At 41.2% G+C, this 17,276-nt stretch overlaps 2 protein-coding genes across 13 annotated transcripts in view; one reads left to right on the top strand and one right to left on the bottom strand.

Annotated features, from left to right (window-relative positions):
* MROH8 (maestro heat like repeat family member 8) overlaps positions 1-13,167 on the bottom strand; it is a 53,739-nt gene extending 40,572 nt beyond the window's left edge. For all 11 annotated transcript variants that reach the window (XR_004381243.1, XR_004381245.1, XR_004381244.1 and 8 more), the window contains exons 1-4: positions 12,878-13,167; positions 8,473-8,594; positions 6,244-6,389; positions 3,633-3,755 (exon numbers count right to left, since the gene is read on the bottom strand). Coding sequence is in view for 8 of the 11 variants with exons in the window: in XM_032845753.1 (XP_032701644.1) it covers positions 3,633-3,755; positions 6,244-6,389; positions 8,473-8,594; positions 12,878-13,167 (681 nt within the window). In the remaining 3 variants the exon portion in view is untranslated. The remainder of the gene's footprint in view (positions 1-3,632; positions 3,756-6,243; positions 6,390-8,472; positions 8,595-12,877) is intronic.
* The window catches only part of RPN2 (ribophorin II), a 56,274-nt gene continuing 51,921 nt past the window's right edge, over positions 12,924-17,276 (top strand). For both annotated transcript variants that reach the window (XM_032845762.1, XM_032845761.1), the window contains exon 1: positions 12,924-13,027. In XM_032845762.1, coding sequence (XP_032701653.1) covers positions 13,015-13,027 — 13 coding nt within the window. In that variant the 5' untranslated portion in view covers positions 12,924-13,014. The remainder of the gene's footprint in view (positions 13,028-17,276) is intronic.

Below are 17,276 nucleotides of genomic sequence, written 5' to 3'. Positions count from 1 at the left end.
TGGAAAATGTCCCTGGGTCACAGAATGGGCACCTCATAGCCATGCTTCTGCTAAGTCATTCTGTCCCAATAACTACAGCTTATCTGGACAGGAGTAGAGTCTTTTTCTCAGCACTCTGGAATTGAGACCAAGAGCCTTGATCTCAGTCTGGCTGGCCTACTAAAAAGAGAAAATTGAAAATTTGGGAGCCCTGTGCCCTGTGGAAAAGGTGACAGAGAGAGCCAATTTTGGGAAGAGAGGTAAGGGACAGAGAGAAATGAAAGTATACACAAAGGAACAAAGATGAGAGATGGAGAGAAAGTTCTGAGTATGTGAAAATTTTTGTTTTTTGGTTTTTTTTCTGGCTTCATTCTCTTCTTGGAGCATGTTGGTCTTCCTGTTACAGGATTCTGGGAATACTCAGTTATCCTCAGACTCAATCTCCCCTTTAGTGTTTCAGTTGCCTCTAGTAGATTTCTCTAACCTGCCACCAAAAAGACCCACCAGGAACTTAATGTCCGGGAGGTAGCATTCAATAATTATTACTGTGTTCTCTTTCTTGCCCCTTCTTTACTCTTCTCCTTCCTTCCTTCCTTCCTTCCTTCCTTCCTTCCTTTCTTTCTTTCTTTCTTTCTTTCTTTCTCCCTTCCTTCCTTCCTTCCTTCCTTCCTTCCTTCCTTCCTTCCTTCCTTCTTTTCTTTCTTTTTTTGAAAGATTTTATTTATTTGACACAGAGAGAGATCACAAGCAGAGGCAGAGAGGCAGGCAGAGAGAGAGGGGGAAGCAGGCTCTCTGCTGAGCAGAGAGCCCGATGCAGGGCTCCATCCCAGGACCCTGAGATCATGACCTGAGCCGAAGGCAGAAGCTTTAACCCACTGAGCCACCTAGGTGCCCCTTTCTCACTTTCCAACTCTGGTCAGATCTTGCTGGTGACCTGATGCTCTTTCTTGTTTCCCCAAGGAACTCACTTAATTTCATGGCTTCAGCCTCCCAGAGCTCTACTAACCTAAATCTAGCTATCTCACAGGCATCACCACTAAAAGCCCAGCTGCCTCTGGCAATTTGGTGTTAAAAAGTGAGTTCATTATCTTCCTCCTCCAAAGGACACACCTTCCCAGCCTACTGCTGTCAATGGTACTCTTTCCCAGGGCTCATGAAAGAGATGACCTATGATTTACATTTCTCCCTTTATTCATTTCCCGCATCCAATCAACCACGATGATGGCTCTGCACAGTTTCTGACTCTCCATCCCTACAGCCACACGCCTCACATGTGGATGAAGGCAGGGCCTCTTAGCTAAGCCACCAGGCCTGCAATTCCTTTTTTCAATCAGTTAGGTATGAAAGGCTTATTATTTATTCACAATTATGCTAACTTCAATGGGGAATTCAGAAACGAGAGGCTATTTTTTGTTTGTCAAGTATTTGTGTAGTAGGAACCTCTTGGGGTGACTCTCCAGATCACAGCAATCATCTCTTCTCTGGGAATGGCCTCCAAGACACAGAGAGGGATGCCCAGAAGTCATGCCCTTCCTATATGATGCTGCCCTCCAAACATGCCTGGTTGAGGAAGGAGTAGAGAACAGACCCAGTCTGGGCCAATCAGATTCTTTCTCCCAGCATCTGGAATTTTTGAATGACAGACACAGATTGGGAGCACCTAAATGTGTAAGTCATCGTGATAGGAGAGCAACCCTACCCCCTTTGAAACCCTAGGAGTTGTCCTGGAACATACTCTTCTGGAGGCTTGATTGATAAAAGGTAGATTCTAGGGAGATATCCCAGCCTCCTGTTTTTCCTTTCTTCCTTCCTTTTAACTTAAGTAAGCCAGAGTTGGTTTTTATTGCTTTCTCCAAGAAGAATCTTAACCAAATGAGGCATTTTCTCTCAAAGGCTTTAACAAAAGCCAGACAGATATTACTATCTCCATTTTCCAGGTGGAGCTAGAGGTTCAGAAAAGCTAGGTGATCTGCCTGAGATCACACAGGTTGTGCTTGACAGCACTGGAACTAGAAATTGTGTCTTGTAATTCGTAAAAGAGCTCCCTTTCTTCTTCACCGCCATGCTTCAGGGAGCTCGAAATCTACCGGCACAACTGGGCAGTCTTTTCATGTTGGTTCAGTCTACTGAGAACTGTTCATCCTCCAAAATCCTTCAGCGTTTATTACCCATACCACTGAAGAGACTTCCTGAAAAGTCCTTCTCATCTACTGCCTGCCTCACGGCTCACGTGATCTGTTCAATGGTGTCTGTTCAATGGTGAGTGTAACTTTATTTACCAAACAACCTGGAAATAGTAGGATTTTGTGGAGGACCCCACGTGCAGAATTAGGTTGGACCCCCAAGCACAAGCTGGACGCCATGAACATTCCAGGATTAGAGGTCTTAGTGCTCATGTCTGCTGTGGGGCACCAGGAGCATCTAAAAAGTACCTGCACTGACATTCTGTCTTGACATAGCTAGGTAGGAATCTGCCGATCAAAGCCCCTACATTCTGGTCCCTTCTGTCTACCCTATCCAGCACATCCTTTGAGGCTTAGATCAGGAGATCTATCTGGATTAATTTCATGCCAATCTTGTCATCTTTCCTTCATATCCTAGTTGCCACTGCATTTCTTCTTTTCGATTAAAGTTCTCAACAAAATTTTTACAGCTTTTTTGACTTTGAGGTAATAGACACACAACAAACTGTACATATTTAAAGTGTATAGTTTGAGATTTTTGACTTACGTATACATTTGCAAAATATCATCATCACAATCAAGATAATGAACATATGGATTACTCCCAAAAGTTTGTTTGTACAAACTTTGTAATTTCACACTCCTGTTCCTCCCCATTCTACTATTTTCAGGTAACCACTGATCTGATGTCACTTTACATCAGTTGGCATTTTTGAGAATTTTCTCCAAATAGAATCATATGACCTGTATCTTCTTCATCGGGCTTCTTCCACACAGCATGACTGTTTTGAGATTCGTTTAAGTTTTAGCATGTATCAATAGCTCATTTCTTTCTTTTTTTTTTTTTAAGGATTTTATTTGTTTATTTGACAGAGATCACAAGTAGACAGAGAAGCAGGCAGAGAGAGAGAAGGGGAAACAGGCTCCTCGCCAAGCAGAGAGCCCAATGCGGGGCTCGATTCCAGGACCCTGGGATCATGACCTGAGCCGAAAGCAGAGGCTTTAACCCACTGAGTCACCCAGGTGCCCACGTATGTTTATTTTTAATTTAATACTCTCAATAGCTCTGTGAAGGATACAGCTATTCTTATTTTGTAGATGAAGAAGATGAGGCACTGAGAAGTTGCACAGATTCCCAAAGTCACACAGCGGGAAAGAGGCATAGCTGGCAACCTGAACCTGGGCATTGGATTATAGAGTTTGCCTCACGACTATGGCTTCATTAACAAGAATGCAGTATTGTCCTTACTGAGAATTTACATGCTGTTTCCCTCCTTTCTACTCATCTTTTAGTTGGTTTTCAATTGTAATTATATTTGTGGAGTACGCCTATTTCTCCTCCATATACAGATACTGATACAAGAAGAGGTCAAGGAAATTGATAATATATATGAAGCCACTAAAACATCTGTTAGTCAAGTCATGAATTTGTGTGGTCCTGATAATTTGTGATAAGGTCACAATACTTACATTTAGGATACGCACAATGTCTGCTATGTGGTTGTGAATGAATGATTCTGTGGTTTCATCGTAAGGTAAAGTTCGGCTGAGAGAAGACAAAGATTGTAGGAATGCCAGCTTCTCAAGTTCACTCTGAATTTGTGGAAGAATGATAAAGACACAATTACATATTACAATCTCATTTGATAATTTTAGAGGGTTTTTGAGAAGTTTCTTTTGATGTTCTAAACATCTGACATCTCATTCAAACTAGTCTCAGGTCTTTTATCTGTCTATTTATTTATTTATTTTTAAAAAGATTTTATTTATTTGAGAGAGAGAGAAAGAGAGAGAATGAAGGGGGAGAGGGTCAGAGGGAGAAGCAGACTCTTCTCTGAGCAGGGAGCCCGATGTGGGACTGGATCCTGTGACTTCAGATCATTTCCTGAGCTGAAGCATTTAACTTAACATTAACAGTCATTTAACTGACTGAGGCACCCAGGCGCCCTCAGGTCTTTTATTATAAGGAATGAATAAATTACAGAGGAATGGAACTCCTTGTCCACTTGCCCTGCCTGGGCTTGGGACTTTGTTTTCCCTCTCAGCTAGATGAAATCCTGGATTACTAACTGCTCCATGATGGCTCTCCCCACCTTTAGTCTTTGCTTCCCCATCTACCCATCCTGTCTATATACTGCTGTCTGATTAAACTTCCTAACGGTGACTTTGACTGTTACTTCTAGATCTCTTGATGTCATTAAATATTATTTTGAGTCTATAAGGTTCCCTATTAAAATGCAAGTTTTTATTTGAAAAGTAAAATCTTTTGCATTATTCTTTTTCTGATTATAAAAGCAGTATCTATCACAGAAACTTGGGAAAAAATAAAGTATGAAGACAATAAAAGATGTCAATAATTCCACAATCTTGGGAAAATTTCTTTTCATTTTTTCCTCCCAGCCTATGGATAGTATAACCTGGTATTAGCTCTCTGAACAGCAAGTAGTGATATATACAATCAGAATCTGACTTCATAGTTTAATTCTTTCTCATCTACCTTAATGTAACAATCAACATTGAATTTCCCTGCTCCAGTTTTGACGCCCTCCAATCTATTCCTCTAGCTATTACCACATTCATCTTCATTAAATGAAAGCTTGATCAGGTAACTCCCTACCAAAATATCTTTCAATAGCACCCATGGAGGTCAAGGCCTTCCCAATGTGACCTCAGCTAATTTCTTCAAATTCATCTCCTCCTTGCCTGCAGCATTCTGAACTTTAGACAGATTAACTTTTATGCTGCCCTTTCTTGGTTCTGGGCCTTTGCACCTACTGAATTCTCTATACCTACTTTGCTTACTGACTAAAATCTATATATCCTTTAAGACTAGAAAAATGCATTTTCTCTTGAACCAGCATTGGCTGCCCTTCCCAGGAGTATCCATAAAGCACATAGTATATATTGCTATTATGGTATTTGTGATACTCTGACAAAATCACCTTCTTTTCATCTATTTTTCTGCCTGGTTGTGGATTCAGGTCAAAGCAGGGAATGGATTTTCTCTTTTTTTCAATTAACTGCAGCAATCCCTACCCTTTATTAATTACAAAGAAATGTTTTATAAAGTCCTGCTGGCATGAAGTGTAAAGAAATGTTTGAGTCAAAAGGAAAGACCAACATTCTGGCTTTAAGTGTTTTTCCCAAAAGTTTTTATTAGCATTACACACAGAGAAAATGTAAAGTTTGACAAATTTTCCCAAACTAGAATCCTCTGCGTATATATATTCAAAGGAAATGAAATCTGGATCTGAAAGAGGTAATGTGCACTCCCATGTTCACCACAACATTATTCAAAAGAGCTAATATATGGAAACAACCCAAGTGTCTGTTAACAAAGGACAGACAGACATACCAGGCTTCTGTGAGTTCATCAAACATGTTCTGCTCCTTTCTGCCTCAAGGCTGTTACACAGACAATGCCCTATTTCTGGAATACTTCCTCCAATTCTAACTTCTCTTAGTTTTTCCTATTCATTCCTCAGATCTGATCTCAAGGGTTCCTTCCTCAGAAATGCCTTCCCTTACTCCCAGGGTAAGATAAAATTTTCTCTTATGAGCTCTTGCAGAATAAATGAATGAATGAATGTTTTACTAAACAACAGAATACTGTATTATGTAGGGTAATATAGACCCAAAGTAAGTAGGGTAATATAGATCCAAAGCTATTGAGTAGGGTAATATAGATCCAAAGCTATTCACCTAGAAAACCTTTTTCCTCCCACCATGTCTGATGTTTATTTTTCTATAATTACATGCATTTGTATGTACAGAAGAAAAAGTCTGAAAATATATATACTAAAATGTTAACAGTTATCTCAGGAGAGTGGATTAGGGAAGATTCATTTTTCTTCTTCTTTTCTTTCTTTTAATAGGCATTTTATAGTTTTTGTAAACAGAAGCATAAATATAAATACAGTTTATAAATGTATATAAATGTTTAATATAAAAATAAATATAAACATAAATTTTATAGTCTATAATATCAATTATCTGTATGATAAAGAAATCATAAATGTTTAAAATAGTTGTTAAAATGGAGGAATAAGTTGGATGACTCAGTACGATTGCTTGTGCATACCTGTAGCTCACCATCAAAAACCTCCTGGATAGATCGGATTAGCCTCTCAACAACGGCCTCACTGAGGGCGCCCTTTTGGGTCAGGTGCCTGAAGCTACCTGTGAGCGAATCCCGAGACAGTCCAGCAATGTCAGAGATGTCGGAGTCTAATACCGAAAGAAACACAGCAGATGACTTATCTGTACCATGTAGAGTTCTACATTCATAATGGGGAGATCCACCGGATGTCAGGGTAGTCATGCCCTGGTCTCACCCTTACTATCTGCTTCACAACCCTAACGAAGTCCCTTCTGCTCTCCAAGTCTCAGTCTTCCCAATTACAAATTCAGTGTTGTCTAAGGCCCTCCTAAGCTACAAAAACCTTCAAGACTGAGCTATAGCACAGTGGTTAAGAGCATGGACTTTTAATCTCAGTCTGAGATTAATTTGAATCCTGGCTCTACCCCTTATTAATTCTATGACCTTTATCAAGTTAGTTTGCCTCTTGGAACCTTAGTTTCTTTACCTGTAAAACAGGGTTATTGTGAGGACTAAGTGAGGTACTGAATACAAAGACTTATCTCAGTATGTGGTCCATAGTAAGTACTTAAATGGTAGATACTAGTATTAAATTCAAACGTCTATGACTCTGTGGTGACAAGAACTTCAAATACAGTAGCATCCCCTCGATGATCTCTTCCCACTGGACCAGGCTGCAGTAAGTGCTTCAGGAATCCTCCTTCCAGACCTGGGATAGACTCTGATAAAAGGCACAGGCTCCAGAGTTTGTCTGCCTAGGCTTGGATCCTTGCTCTGCTATTTTCTAGCATTCTGACCATGTGTGATCTTACTTTTTCTGGGTCTATTTCTTCATTTCCTAGATGGGGATGATAACAGAACCTACCTCATTTAGTTGACACAGAGCTAGCACCAAGGAAGTGTTGGCAAATATTATTCCTCTGCTGAGCAACAATGATTAGAGTGGTATCATTTCCCTCTTCATATAGCTTTACATCCTTACCTCCTGTTTTCCAAAACCAAGTTCTTTATTCCTGTTGGGGAAACAGTCTTACTATTTCCCTTTTAACACACCCATCATCAGGAATTCTACCCCTCCACTTCTGCACACTTTTTGGTCTCCTGAATTACAGCCTCTTTCCAAATTCCTGCCACCCACTGTCACATTCTTCTCATGCACTAGAAACCCTATCTCATTTAGCTCTCATGCTTCTCCCTACACGTTTCTCCTTCTTCTTCCCCACCTTCCCTACCTCCTACTTATCCTTCAGGGATCTGCTCCAGGATGCCTTTCTTGAATCACCTCTTTGCCCATTTTGACCAAATACCCTCCTAGCTGCTAAAAAGCTTCTTTATATTTGCTCCCTACTCCCCCACTCCCAATCACCCATATTAAACTGAGTTCCAATCATCTATCCACAACTACGCTGTCTGTTCTGTTCGTTACTAAATAACCAGTAGCTAGATCCATGCTAACGGCATAGTAGGACTTCAATAAATGTTTGTTGAATGAATGTAGACATGGGAAATGCAGATCCTCAAATAGTCTTTCCTGTCTCATGCACATGCTATTATGTCCACCTGGGATGTTCATTCCTCTGCTTCTCACATGGGTTTCTCTTTCACGTCCTTGAGGCCTCCTTTAGGTTGAACAGTCCTTCTTAGATAGGTGTTCTCTGACAGCCGTGGCTTAAAATAGGTTCTCATCCCCCTTGTTTTTTGTCTCAGTCCCTTGTATAATTATTTCGTAGTATTAACTACAATTTGTAATTACTTTATTTAATATCTGTTTACTTACTACTCCTTTTCAGCAAATTCTGTGAGGGCAGGGACCATGTTGGTCTTGTTCATTGCTGTATATTCAACAACTGGTACTCAGTAAATGCTTGCAGAATAAATGAAAAGATAGATATTCTGTAGCCCAATCAAGGGTCCACCCACAACTACCTTTCCCTTCTTAGAATCCTTCTAGCACTTAGACTCTGTGCAAGTCTGCAGGCTTATCTATCTCAGTTTCTTATTATGTCTGGACTAATATATTTTATCTCATTGTGCCAACCATATTCCAAGGTCTTAAATTCAGGGACCAAATTCCTTGTCAAAGTCTAGTTGAAGGCTCTTATCCAGCAACTTGACTCCAACAGAGAATCCCCTTTCTCCACCTCCCTTCCTGCCTTAAAAAAAAAAAAACAAAACAACAACAAAAAACCAAAACCTCTCCCCCGCTCTTACCTGTAAGTTCAAGGCTACTTGGATCTTTTCTAATATCCTCTAAGTTGCTCAGCTGCAAATCCACACTTCCTGAATCATTGTCAGAAGCACAAGGGATCACTACTTCTTCCTGACTACAGATCCTAGGAATGAAGAGGGGATTAGAAATATTTGTATTTATTTATTTATTTATTTTAAAATCAGTAAATTAACATATAGTGTGTTATTAATTTCAGAGATTCATCAATTGCATATAATACCCAGTGCTCATTGCATCAAGTGCCCTCCTTAATGCCCATCAACCAATTACCTCAACCCCACACTCACCTCTCCTCCACCGAACCTCAGTTTGTTTCCTAGACTTAAGAGTCTCTTACGGTTTGTCAAGAAATATTAGTATTTCAGGACTGCTTCTGTCTCATCACTTGAGGCAATGCTTAAATGTCACCTTCTCAGAGAAGCATTTATTGATCACCGGTCTAGGTTAGGCAGCCTCTTCCCAACCCCCTCCCACAGTATTTAACCATTACCTACAATTATCAAGTTCATTTGGGTTTGCTCATGGTCTCCCATCAGCAGCTCCATGAAGGGAGAAACCTGTCTACATGGTCACGGTTGAACCGCCAGCACCTAGCATATTGTCGGCCTCATGGGGCATGAATGGATAGGTAAGAAATACTAGGCTGCTGTTAAAAAAAACTCAGATAGAACACCCCTGCCCCCAATTCCTGTTACCCTTTCTTACTTTTTCTTGCTTCTGTAGCATACAATATCTTCTAATATGTCAATCTCCTATTTATGATATTGTTCACCATCTATCTCCTCCTGCTGAAGTGTATGCTCCATGAAGGCAAAGATCGGTGGCTGCTTTGTTAATGGATGTATTCGAAGAGACTAGAATGCCTGGCGCATGGTAATGCTCAATGAATATTGGCTGAGTGAGGGAATAGATCTCTATTTGTTAAATGCTTAGCATCTATTAATGGATGAAAAAGCAAGTTGTCAAGCAATGTAAGCAATGTAAACTGTGTGCACCTACAGACACACAGACACATATAAATGTTGGGATACATGAAGAAAAACTTCAGGTATTCAAACCAAACCTCTGTAGAGTGGAATTGAGAGAAAATTTAGTTTTTAAACTTTTTAAACTTTTTTTTTAAAGATTTTTTTAAAGATTTTATTAAAGATTTTTTTTTAGAGATTTTATTTATTTGACAGACAGAGATCACAAGTAGGCAGAGAGGCAGGCAGAGAGAGAGGAGGAAGCACGCTCCCCGTGGAGCAGAGATGTGGGGCTCGATCCCAGATCCCTGGGATCATGACCTGAGCCGAAGGCGCCCCAAACTTTTTAAACTTTTGCCTGAATTTTTAAAATTTTATTTTAATAATTAAAAGAACTAGTTTATTAAAAACAAACAAACCGGGGCACTGGGGTGGCTTAGTCAGTTAAGCGTCTACCTTTCGCTCAGGTCATGATCCCAGGGGCTTGGGATGGGGCCTTGCATCAGGCTCCTTGTTCATCAGGGAGTTCACTTCTCCCTCTGCCCCTCTCCCTGCTCATTCTCATGTTCCCTATCCCTCTCAAATAAATAGATGAAATCAACAAAAAACAAAATAAATAAATAAAACAAACAAAAAACAAAACAAAGCAAACAAATCCTCTAAGAGTAGAATGGCTGGGTCATGCCGTAGGTCATATAACTGGCTTTTCAAAAAGCTACAAATTTGTTTTCCAATATGATTGCACCATTTTTCATGTCCACCAGCAGTATATGCGAGTTCCAGTTGTTCCACATCCTTGCTAGCATTTGGTATTATCGGTCCTTTTTATGTTAACTATTTCAGTGGATGTATAGCAATGTCTCCTGGGGACTTAATATACAATGCAATCAATATGTAATGATGTTGGTTATCGTTTTATGTGCTCATCTGCCCTACATATATCTTGATGAAGTGCCTATTCAAGTCGTTTGCCTGTGTTTTTTACTGGGTTACTTGCAGTGGTATGCTGGCAAATGTTTAAAGCAGACTTTCTAAGTGTAGTTTTTAAGTGAATGCTGGTTGATATTTTCATTTACATTAATGAGTAAGATGTAACCAAAACTTCAGAGGTGACTTCTTTGAGTTGGATAATAGTTTTCAAACACTAGAATGATATTTCCTTAAGTTTTTGGGCTATTTACATTGTAAAGCCTATAGACTTGACACACTTCTAAATTTAATCTTTATTAACATTTTTCCATCATTAACTTTAGATATAACAAAGCAAAAAATCAAGCCCTGGTATGTAGCATTTGCTGATTCTATGGTGTAAATATTCCCATTGTGGCCAAAATCAAGCTACTGATGTTACTTTGGAAAAAGATGTGCAGTAGCACAACACCAGATAATATTTCCACCATATAGATGCAATAGATATGATAAACCACAAAAGCACACAATATGGTAAAATAATAATGAAATGAACTGGTTTTCAATAGACTTTATTTCCTTGTAAGTGTGTATAATTTAATTTTTCTAAATAGCTGTATTTAGCAATCAATTTGCAAAACTTTTGCTAAATTTAAATATTTTATTTATTTATTTATAGAGAGGGAGAGTGAGAGCAGGCGGAGGAACACAGGGGGAGCGAGAGGAAGGGGTAAAGAATCCCAACCAGGCTCTACCCTGAGTCTGGAGCCGTATGTAGTTCTCAATTCTATGACTCCAAGATCATGACCTGAGCTGACATCAAGATGCTCAACTGACTGAGCCACCCAGGCATCCCCCTTGCTAAATTTTGTAAGTGACTCTTGCAAACCACTATGAGATGGCTTCAGCACCACAGCAGTTGTCTTACTTTGAATTGGAAGATTTTTTTTTTTTTAAGATTTATTTATTTTTGTGCGGGGGAGAGAGGGAGTAGAGGCAAGGGGCAGAGGTGGAGGGAGAGAGGGTCTCAAGCAGACTCCACAATGAGTGGGGACCCTGAGATCAGGACCCTGATACCATGCCTTGAGCTGAAACCAAAAGTCCCAGGCTCAACCTTGTGCTCCACTCAGACACCCTGGAAGAGTTTTTTATGTATTCTGTATCAGCACCATCCAATAGAACTTTCTGTGATATTGGAAATATTCTCTAATTCTGTGCTATCCAAAATGATATCCAGTAGCCACATGTGACCAATGAGCTCTTGAAATTTGTGTAGCACCACTGAGGAATGGAGTTTTAAAATTTAATTAATTTAAACTCAAATTCAGATATCCACATACAGCTAGTATCTACTTTACAGAATAGCACAGCAGCAGACAGAAAGAACTCACTCTCCCCTATCTCGGTTAATAATATCTGGGATACAAATAATAAATTTACCATACTGTGCATATTTTGTATGTTCATAAGAGTCAAAAGCACAGATTACGGGGTCAGCCTGTCTGGGTTCAAATCTTTTAGTTTCTTTCTCTATAAAATGGGAGTAACACAGTACAGACCTCACAGAATGGTGATAAGGCGTAAATCAAATAATGTACTAGAGTCTTACTACACTATTGGGTTAACCTATAGATGTCCAATAATTAGAGTTAGTTATTATGGAGTTCCTAGGTAAGTCGCTTCCTTTTTTTTTTTTTTTTAAGATTTTATTTATTTATTTGACAGAGAGAGATCACAAGTAAGCAGAGAGAGGGAGAAGCAGGCTCCCCACCAAGTGGAGAGCCCGTTGGGGGCCTCGAATCCAGCACCCTGAGATCATGACCTGAGCTGAAGGCAGAGGCTTAACCCACTGAGCCACCCAGGCGCCCGTTCTTTTTTTTTTTTTTTTTTTTTAAATTACTGGATTCTTCTTATTTTAAAACAAGCCAATCTGTTTTCATCTCAAGAGTCACTTTTTTTTTTCTATTTTTGACCCTCCTCCTTCTGTAACATTGGGCTAATACGTTCCTCAAAGTTAATCTAAGTCTACAGAAATGCTTTGCAAACCAAAGAGAACATCACTCGCTAGGTCAGTTATTCACAAGCGAAACAATCTTTGGCGGAAGTTGCCATAATTTCCTAAAGAGGAAAAAAAAAAAAAAAAAGAACGAACGAGAAAAGAAAAGCCAAACCCTGGAGCACTACTTGCCCCTCCTCCCTGGACCCTTCCCATTCCTTTAAAATTGGCCGGGCTGCCGAGAGACGACTGACTGACGGCGCCACCGGCCAATCACCGCGGTCGGCCAATCAGCGGAGGCCCCGTTTGAGGCCCATCCCGAAGCCTCGTCCAACCGCGTACTGGTAGCACCCGGATTAGGACGGTTGCGAGGCGGCCGGTTCCAAGTGGTCCAGGTCGCGGGGGGAGGGAGGCGGGCCTGTACGCGAGGACAGCGTCGCCCTTTCGCGCGGGAACTGGAATTTGGGCCGCGGCCTGCTGGGACCGGGTCGACCCAGTGGGACGGCGGAGACTGACCTGTGCCTAGATCCCATCCCAGCACGCGCAGCCTGCCGCGAGTCCCTGGCGTCCCCTCCGGCGCGCTCTTGGAGCCACTTCCCCGAGCGGAAGTCAGCCTGCGGCTCGGGCCCTGGTGGTGGGACCTGCTCCGAGGAATGGCGTCGCCGGGTGAGGCGTTGTGCATGGCTCGACGACGGGGCCCCGCGGCCGGCACGCCTTGGCGAGTGGGCCGTAGCCCGCGGGAGGCTAGTGCTCGCCACTCGGGAGCCGGCCACGCGGGAGCCTTTTCCCCTGTGGGGCAGGGGCATGGGCTCGGGCTCTTTTGGGGTCGAGTGTGTGACGGAGGGCCGGCGAGCGGGTGGGACTGCGGGCGAGTGGAGGTGGGGTAGGTGCCAGTGCGGCGCGGAGCTACGGGTGCCCCCGAGGCACAGCCGGGGGCCGCGGTTAACCTTAGGTGTGGCTTCACTCATTCATTTGACTCGCGGAGTCTCCGGGGCCGGGTGGCTTACGAGTGAGCTTTTGGCCACGTCGACCGTGGCCTCCTTTTCAGTAAAAAGGAGCAAGGAAATCACTCACCTCTCTGGGAGCTTAGAGTATAAATTCTGAAGTTAGATTCTCCTGGTCCAAACTTGTAGTGTGCCAAGTATTCGTTATGTGATCCGGTCCAAGTTCCTTAACACCTCTGCACCTCAGTTTCTGATCTGTAAACTAGGTTAGTCACATTTTCTGTCGCATAAGTTGCTGTATTAAATGAGCTGAGCCCCGTGCATAATTGAGAATAGTGCACGGCGCTACGCAAGCATCAATAAAGTTAACTGCATTGTTAGTTATGGAGCGGGCGCTGTGCACGATGGACCCTCATGTAGTCTCACCGCGACGTGGGAAATGTGTACTATAATGTACGTCTGACAGACAGGAAGACAAAATTTCAGAGAACAAAAGTAACTTGCCCAAGATAGTGAATAAGACAGTGGGTCATTGCTCCATTTTTGGAAAAGTTGAGGGTAATAGAGTGGTTAAAAGCAAACTGTATTCAAACGGCCTGCATTTTGATTGTCAGTTATGTGTCTTAGGGAGTTAACTCCTAGTAGAGTCTCAATTTCTTGGTATGTAAACTACACTCACTTGGATGTTGTGAAGATTTAATGACTCAGTGCATGCCAGCTACTTAGCATAGTATGGGCATACCCCACACATGTTAAGTGCTCAATTTTAGCCAAAAATGTTGTTGCTATTAAATCGAGGTGGAAGGATTAGAATTCTGACACAGATGCTGTGTTAGGGGAATTTATAGTTTAGCTGGGGAAATGCCAGTTGTCATTTACTAAATCTTAATCTATTGAGTACATGCATGTGTACAAGGCACTGGAGTTCAGCATTAGTATCTTGGCTCCTCTTTTTCTTACATTTTTCTATTCTTTAGCAGTTCTGGCTTTGACTTTGAATTCTAGCCAGACTCTGACCACTTCTCATCTCTATGTCACTCTGGCTGTGACCACATCATCTTTTTACTTGGATTATTACTAACTGGTGACCCTCTTAAGGTTCTTTCTCCTGCCTAGTCTCAACACAGTTTTGTTTATTCTCAACACAATGATTCTGTTAAATTGTAAGTCAAATCACTCCTCTTCTCAAAACTTTCTGTTGGGTCCTATCTCAGTATAAGCGAGAGTCCCTACAGAGGTTTAAAAGGCCCTTCATATTTTGCCTCTGCTACCTCTGTTGCCTCTTCCATACTTTTCACCCTTTGCTTATGCCACTCTAGCTGTACTTTACTCTTTGCTAATGTCAAAGAATACCATATATACAGGGTCTTTGCACTTGCTTTTCTTCTTGGGGTAGGTTCTCCCCAAATATCTTTGTGACATTCCTTTTTTTCCCTCAGGTCTACACACAATCACTTTATTTCTTAGTTAGATCTTCATAGACTACCATATTTAACATCGTTCTGGAGTGCCTGGGTGGCTCAGTCTGTTAGTCATCTGCCTTTGGTTTAGATCATGTTCCCAGGGTCTTGCGATTAAGCCCTGAGTTGGGCTCCCTACTTCGTAGAGAGCCAGCTTCTCCCTCTCCCTTTTCTTTTCCCGCCCTTGTGTGTGTTCTCTCTCTAAATAAATAAAATCTTAAAAAAAAAAAAAAAATAAAATGTAGCTTTTCTCAGATGTCTTCTGTGCTTAATTTTTCTCCATAGCACTTTTCACCTTGTAACATGATAATGATATTTTTTTTTAAAGACTTTATTTGCAAGAGCACAAGAGAGAGTACAAGAGATGGCATGAGAGGGAGGTAGGGCAGAAAGAGAGTGAAGAAGAGGCTCTGTTGAACAGGGAGCCCGATCGGGGTTCGATCCCAGGACCCCAAGATCATGACCTGAGCTGAAGGCAGAGGCTTATCCTACTGAGCTACCCAGGTGCCCCTACTTTATTATTTATTTAAAAAAAAAAGGGAAAAAGATTTTATTTATTTATTTATTTGACAGAGGTCACAAGTAGGCAGAGAGGCAGGCAGAGAGAGAGGAGGAAACAGGCTTCCTGCTGAGCAGAGCCTGACGTGGGGCTCTATCCCAGGACCCTGGGATCATGACCTGAGCCGAAGGCAGAGGCTTTAACTGACTGAGCCACCCAGGCGCACCCCCCTGCTTTATTTTTAATACCAAAAATAGTTCTTGGTAAGCATTCAGTAAATATTTTATAATTGAATACTGCACACTATAGATCCCTTTCTAGTGTTTTAAAAAGAACTTCCACATTCTTTAGATTATTTAACACATACAAGGATTTAAATAGAACTAGCCTTCATGGAAGAATAATTCTGAGGTACCGGTAATATAGCCATTGTTTCTACAACAATTTCCCAAAAATAGTGGAGTGTAAACTGTATAGTTAGATTTGAGTTTGAGTCCAAGATCGTTTGTAAGGTACTCTTGTTCTCAGTTATCTTATTTGTAAAATAGATATAATGATGCCTTTTTTAAAAAAAGTAATCTTTGCCCAACGTGGGGCTTGAATTCACACTGCAAGATCAAGAGTCACATGCTCCACCGACAGAGCCCGGCAAGCTCCCCCTAATAATGCCTTTCTTGAGGGATTCTAGTTCAAACTAAATTTGACACTGTGAGCAGAGGATTTAGTACCATTACCATTAGCCTTGCAATTACAGTAGTGCTCCCTTATCTGCAGGGTTCACTTTCCAAGATCCTCAGTAGATGCCTAAAACTGCAGATAGTACTGAACCCTTATATATATTGTGCTTTTTTCCTATACATACATAACTATGATAAAATTTAATTTATAAGTTAGGCACAGTAAGAGATTGACAATGATAACTAATAATGAAAACAATTATAGCAAGATATTGTAATAAAACTCATGTGAATGTAGTTTCTTAAAATATCTTGTACTGTATTCACCCTTCTTGATAATAGATGCCTATGTGATAAAATGTCTGCATGATGAGATGAAGTAAGGTGAATGACGTAGGCATTGTGATGTAGCATTAGGCTACTACTGACCTGACCTAACAATACTGGACCATGGCTGAACGTGGGTAACTGAAACCGTGGAGTATGGATAAGGTGGGTGGTTGTGGGGAGGTGTGGTGGATACTGTTGTGTTAATTGGATGGCAGTCATTTCGTGAAGCAGCCCAGAGAATGTACCACTCATAACTGCTTCCTGTCTCCTCGAGCATCATAGACAAAGATTAATTTTTCTTTCCACTTACTTAGCAAATATTAATTCAGTACTACTACATGCCAAGGAATGTTTAATACTTGGAGATACTGGGTTGTATAGAAGAAACTGTCTCTCCTCTTGGAGCTTACAGTTTAGCAGAGGAATCAGACATTACACTATGAATTATAGTTCTGAAAAAGACTACATAGAAGTTCAGGTTGCTATGCATGAATATAGCCACAACAGTAGTGATGGTAATAGAAGTACCTAATATGTAGCTCTTGTTACAAGCCAGTCGCTGTTCTAAGATCTTTCTCTGTTAACTCATGTGATCCTCATTACACCCCTGAGGTGGGTACTGTTATTATCCCACTTGACACTTGAGGAGATTGAGGACAGACTGGCCACATTTTAACTGCCAGAGCCATATTGCTAATAAATGGCAGAACTAGGATTTATTTATTTATTTTCAAAGTATGTATGTATTTGTTTATTTAGAGAGTGCGCAAGCAGGCTTCATATCCAGTGCAGAGTGTGGTGAGGGGCTCAGTCTCAACCCCAAGATCATGACCTGAGCCAAAACCAAGAGTCGACACTGAACCGACTGACTGAGCCACTGGGGCATCCAGGCAAAGCTAGTATTTAAACCTGGCCTCAGAGGTCACATTCTTTAGTACTTCATAGTACTGGTGACCTAACCCAAGGAAGGGCTGTTGGGGAGACTTCTTGAGGAAGAGATACTTG

This window comes from Lontra canadensis, unplaced genomic scaffold (assembly GCF_010015895.1).
Source record: "Lontra canadensis isolate GAN:19392208 unplaced genomic scaffold, GSC_riverotter_1.0 scaffold169, whole genome shotgun sequence".
Taxonomy (NCBI): Eukaryota; Metazoa; Chordata; class Mammalia; order Carnivora; family Mustelidae; genus Lontra; species Lontra canadensis.
Note: the sequence above shows the minus strand (reverse complement) of the source record. Positions and strands in the feature narration are given on the sequence as shown.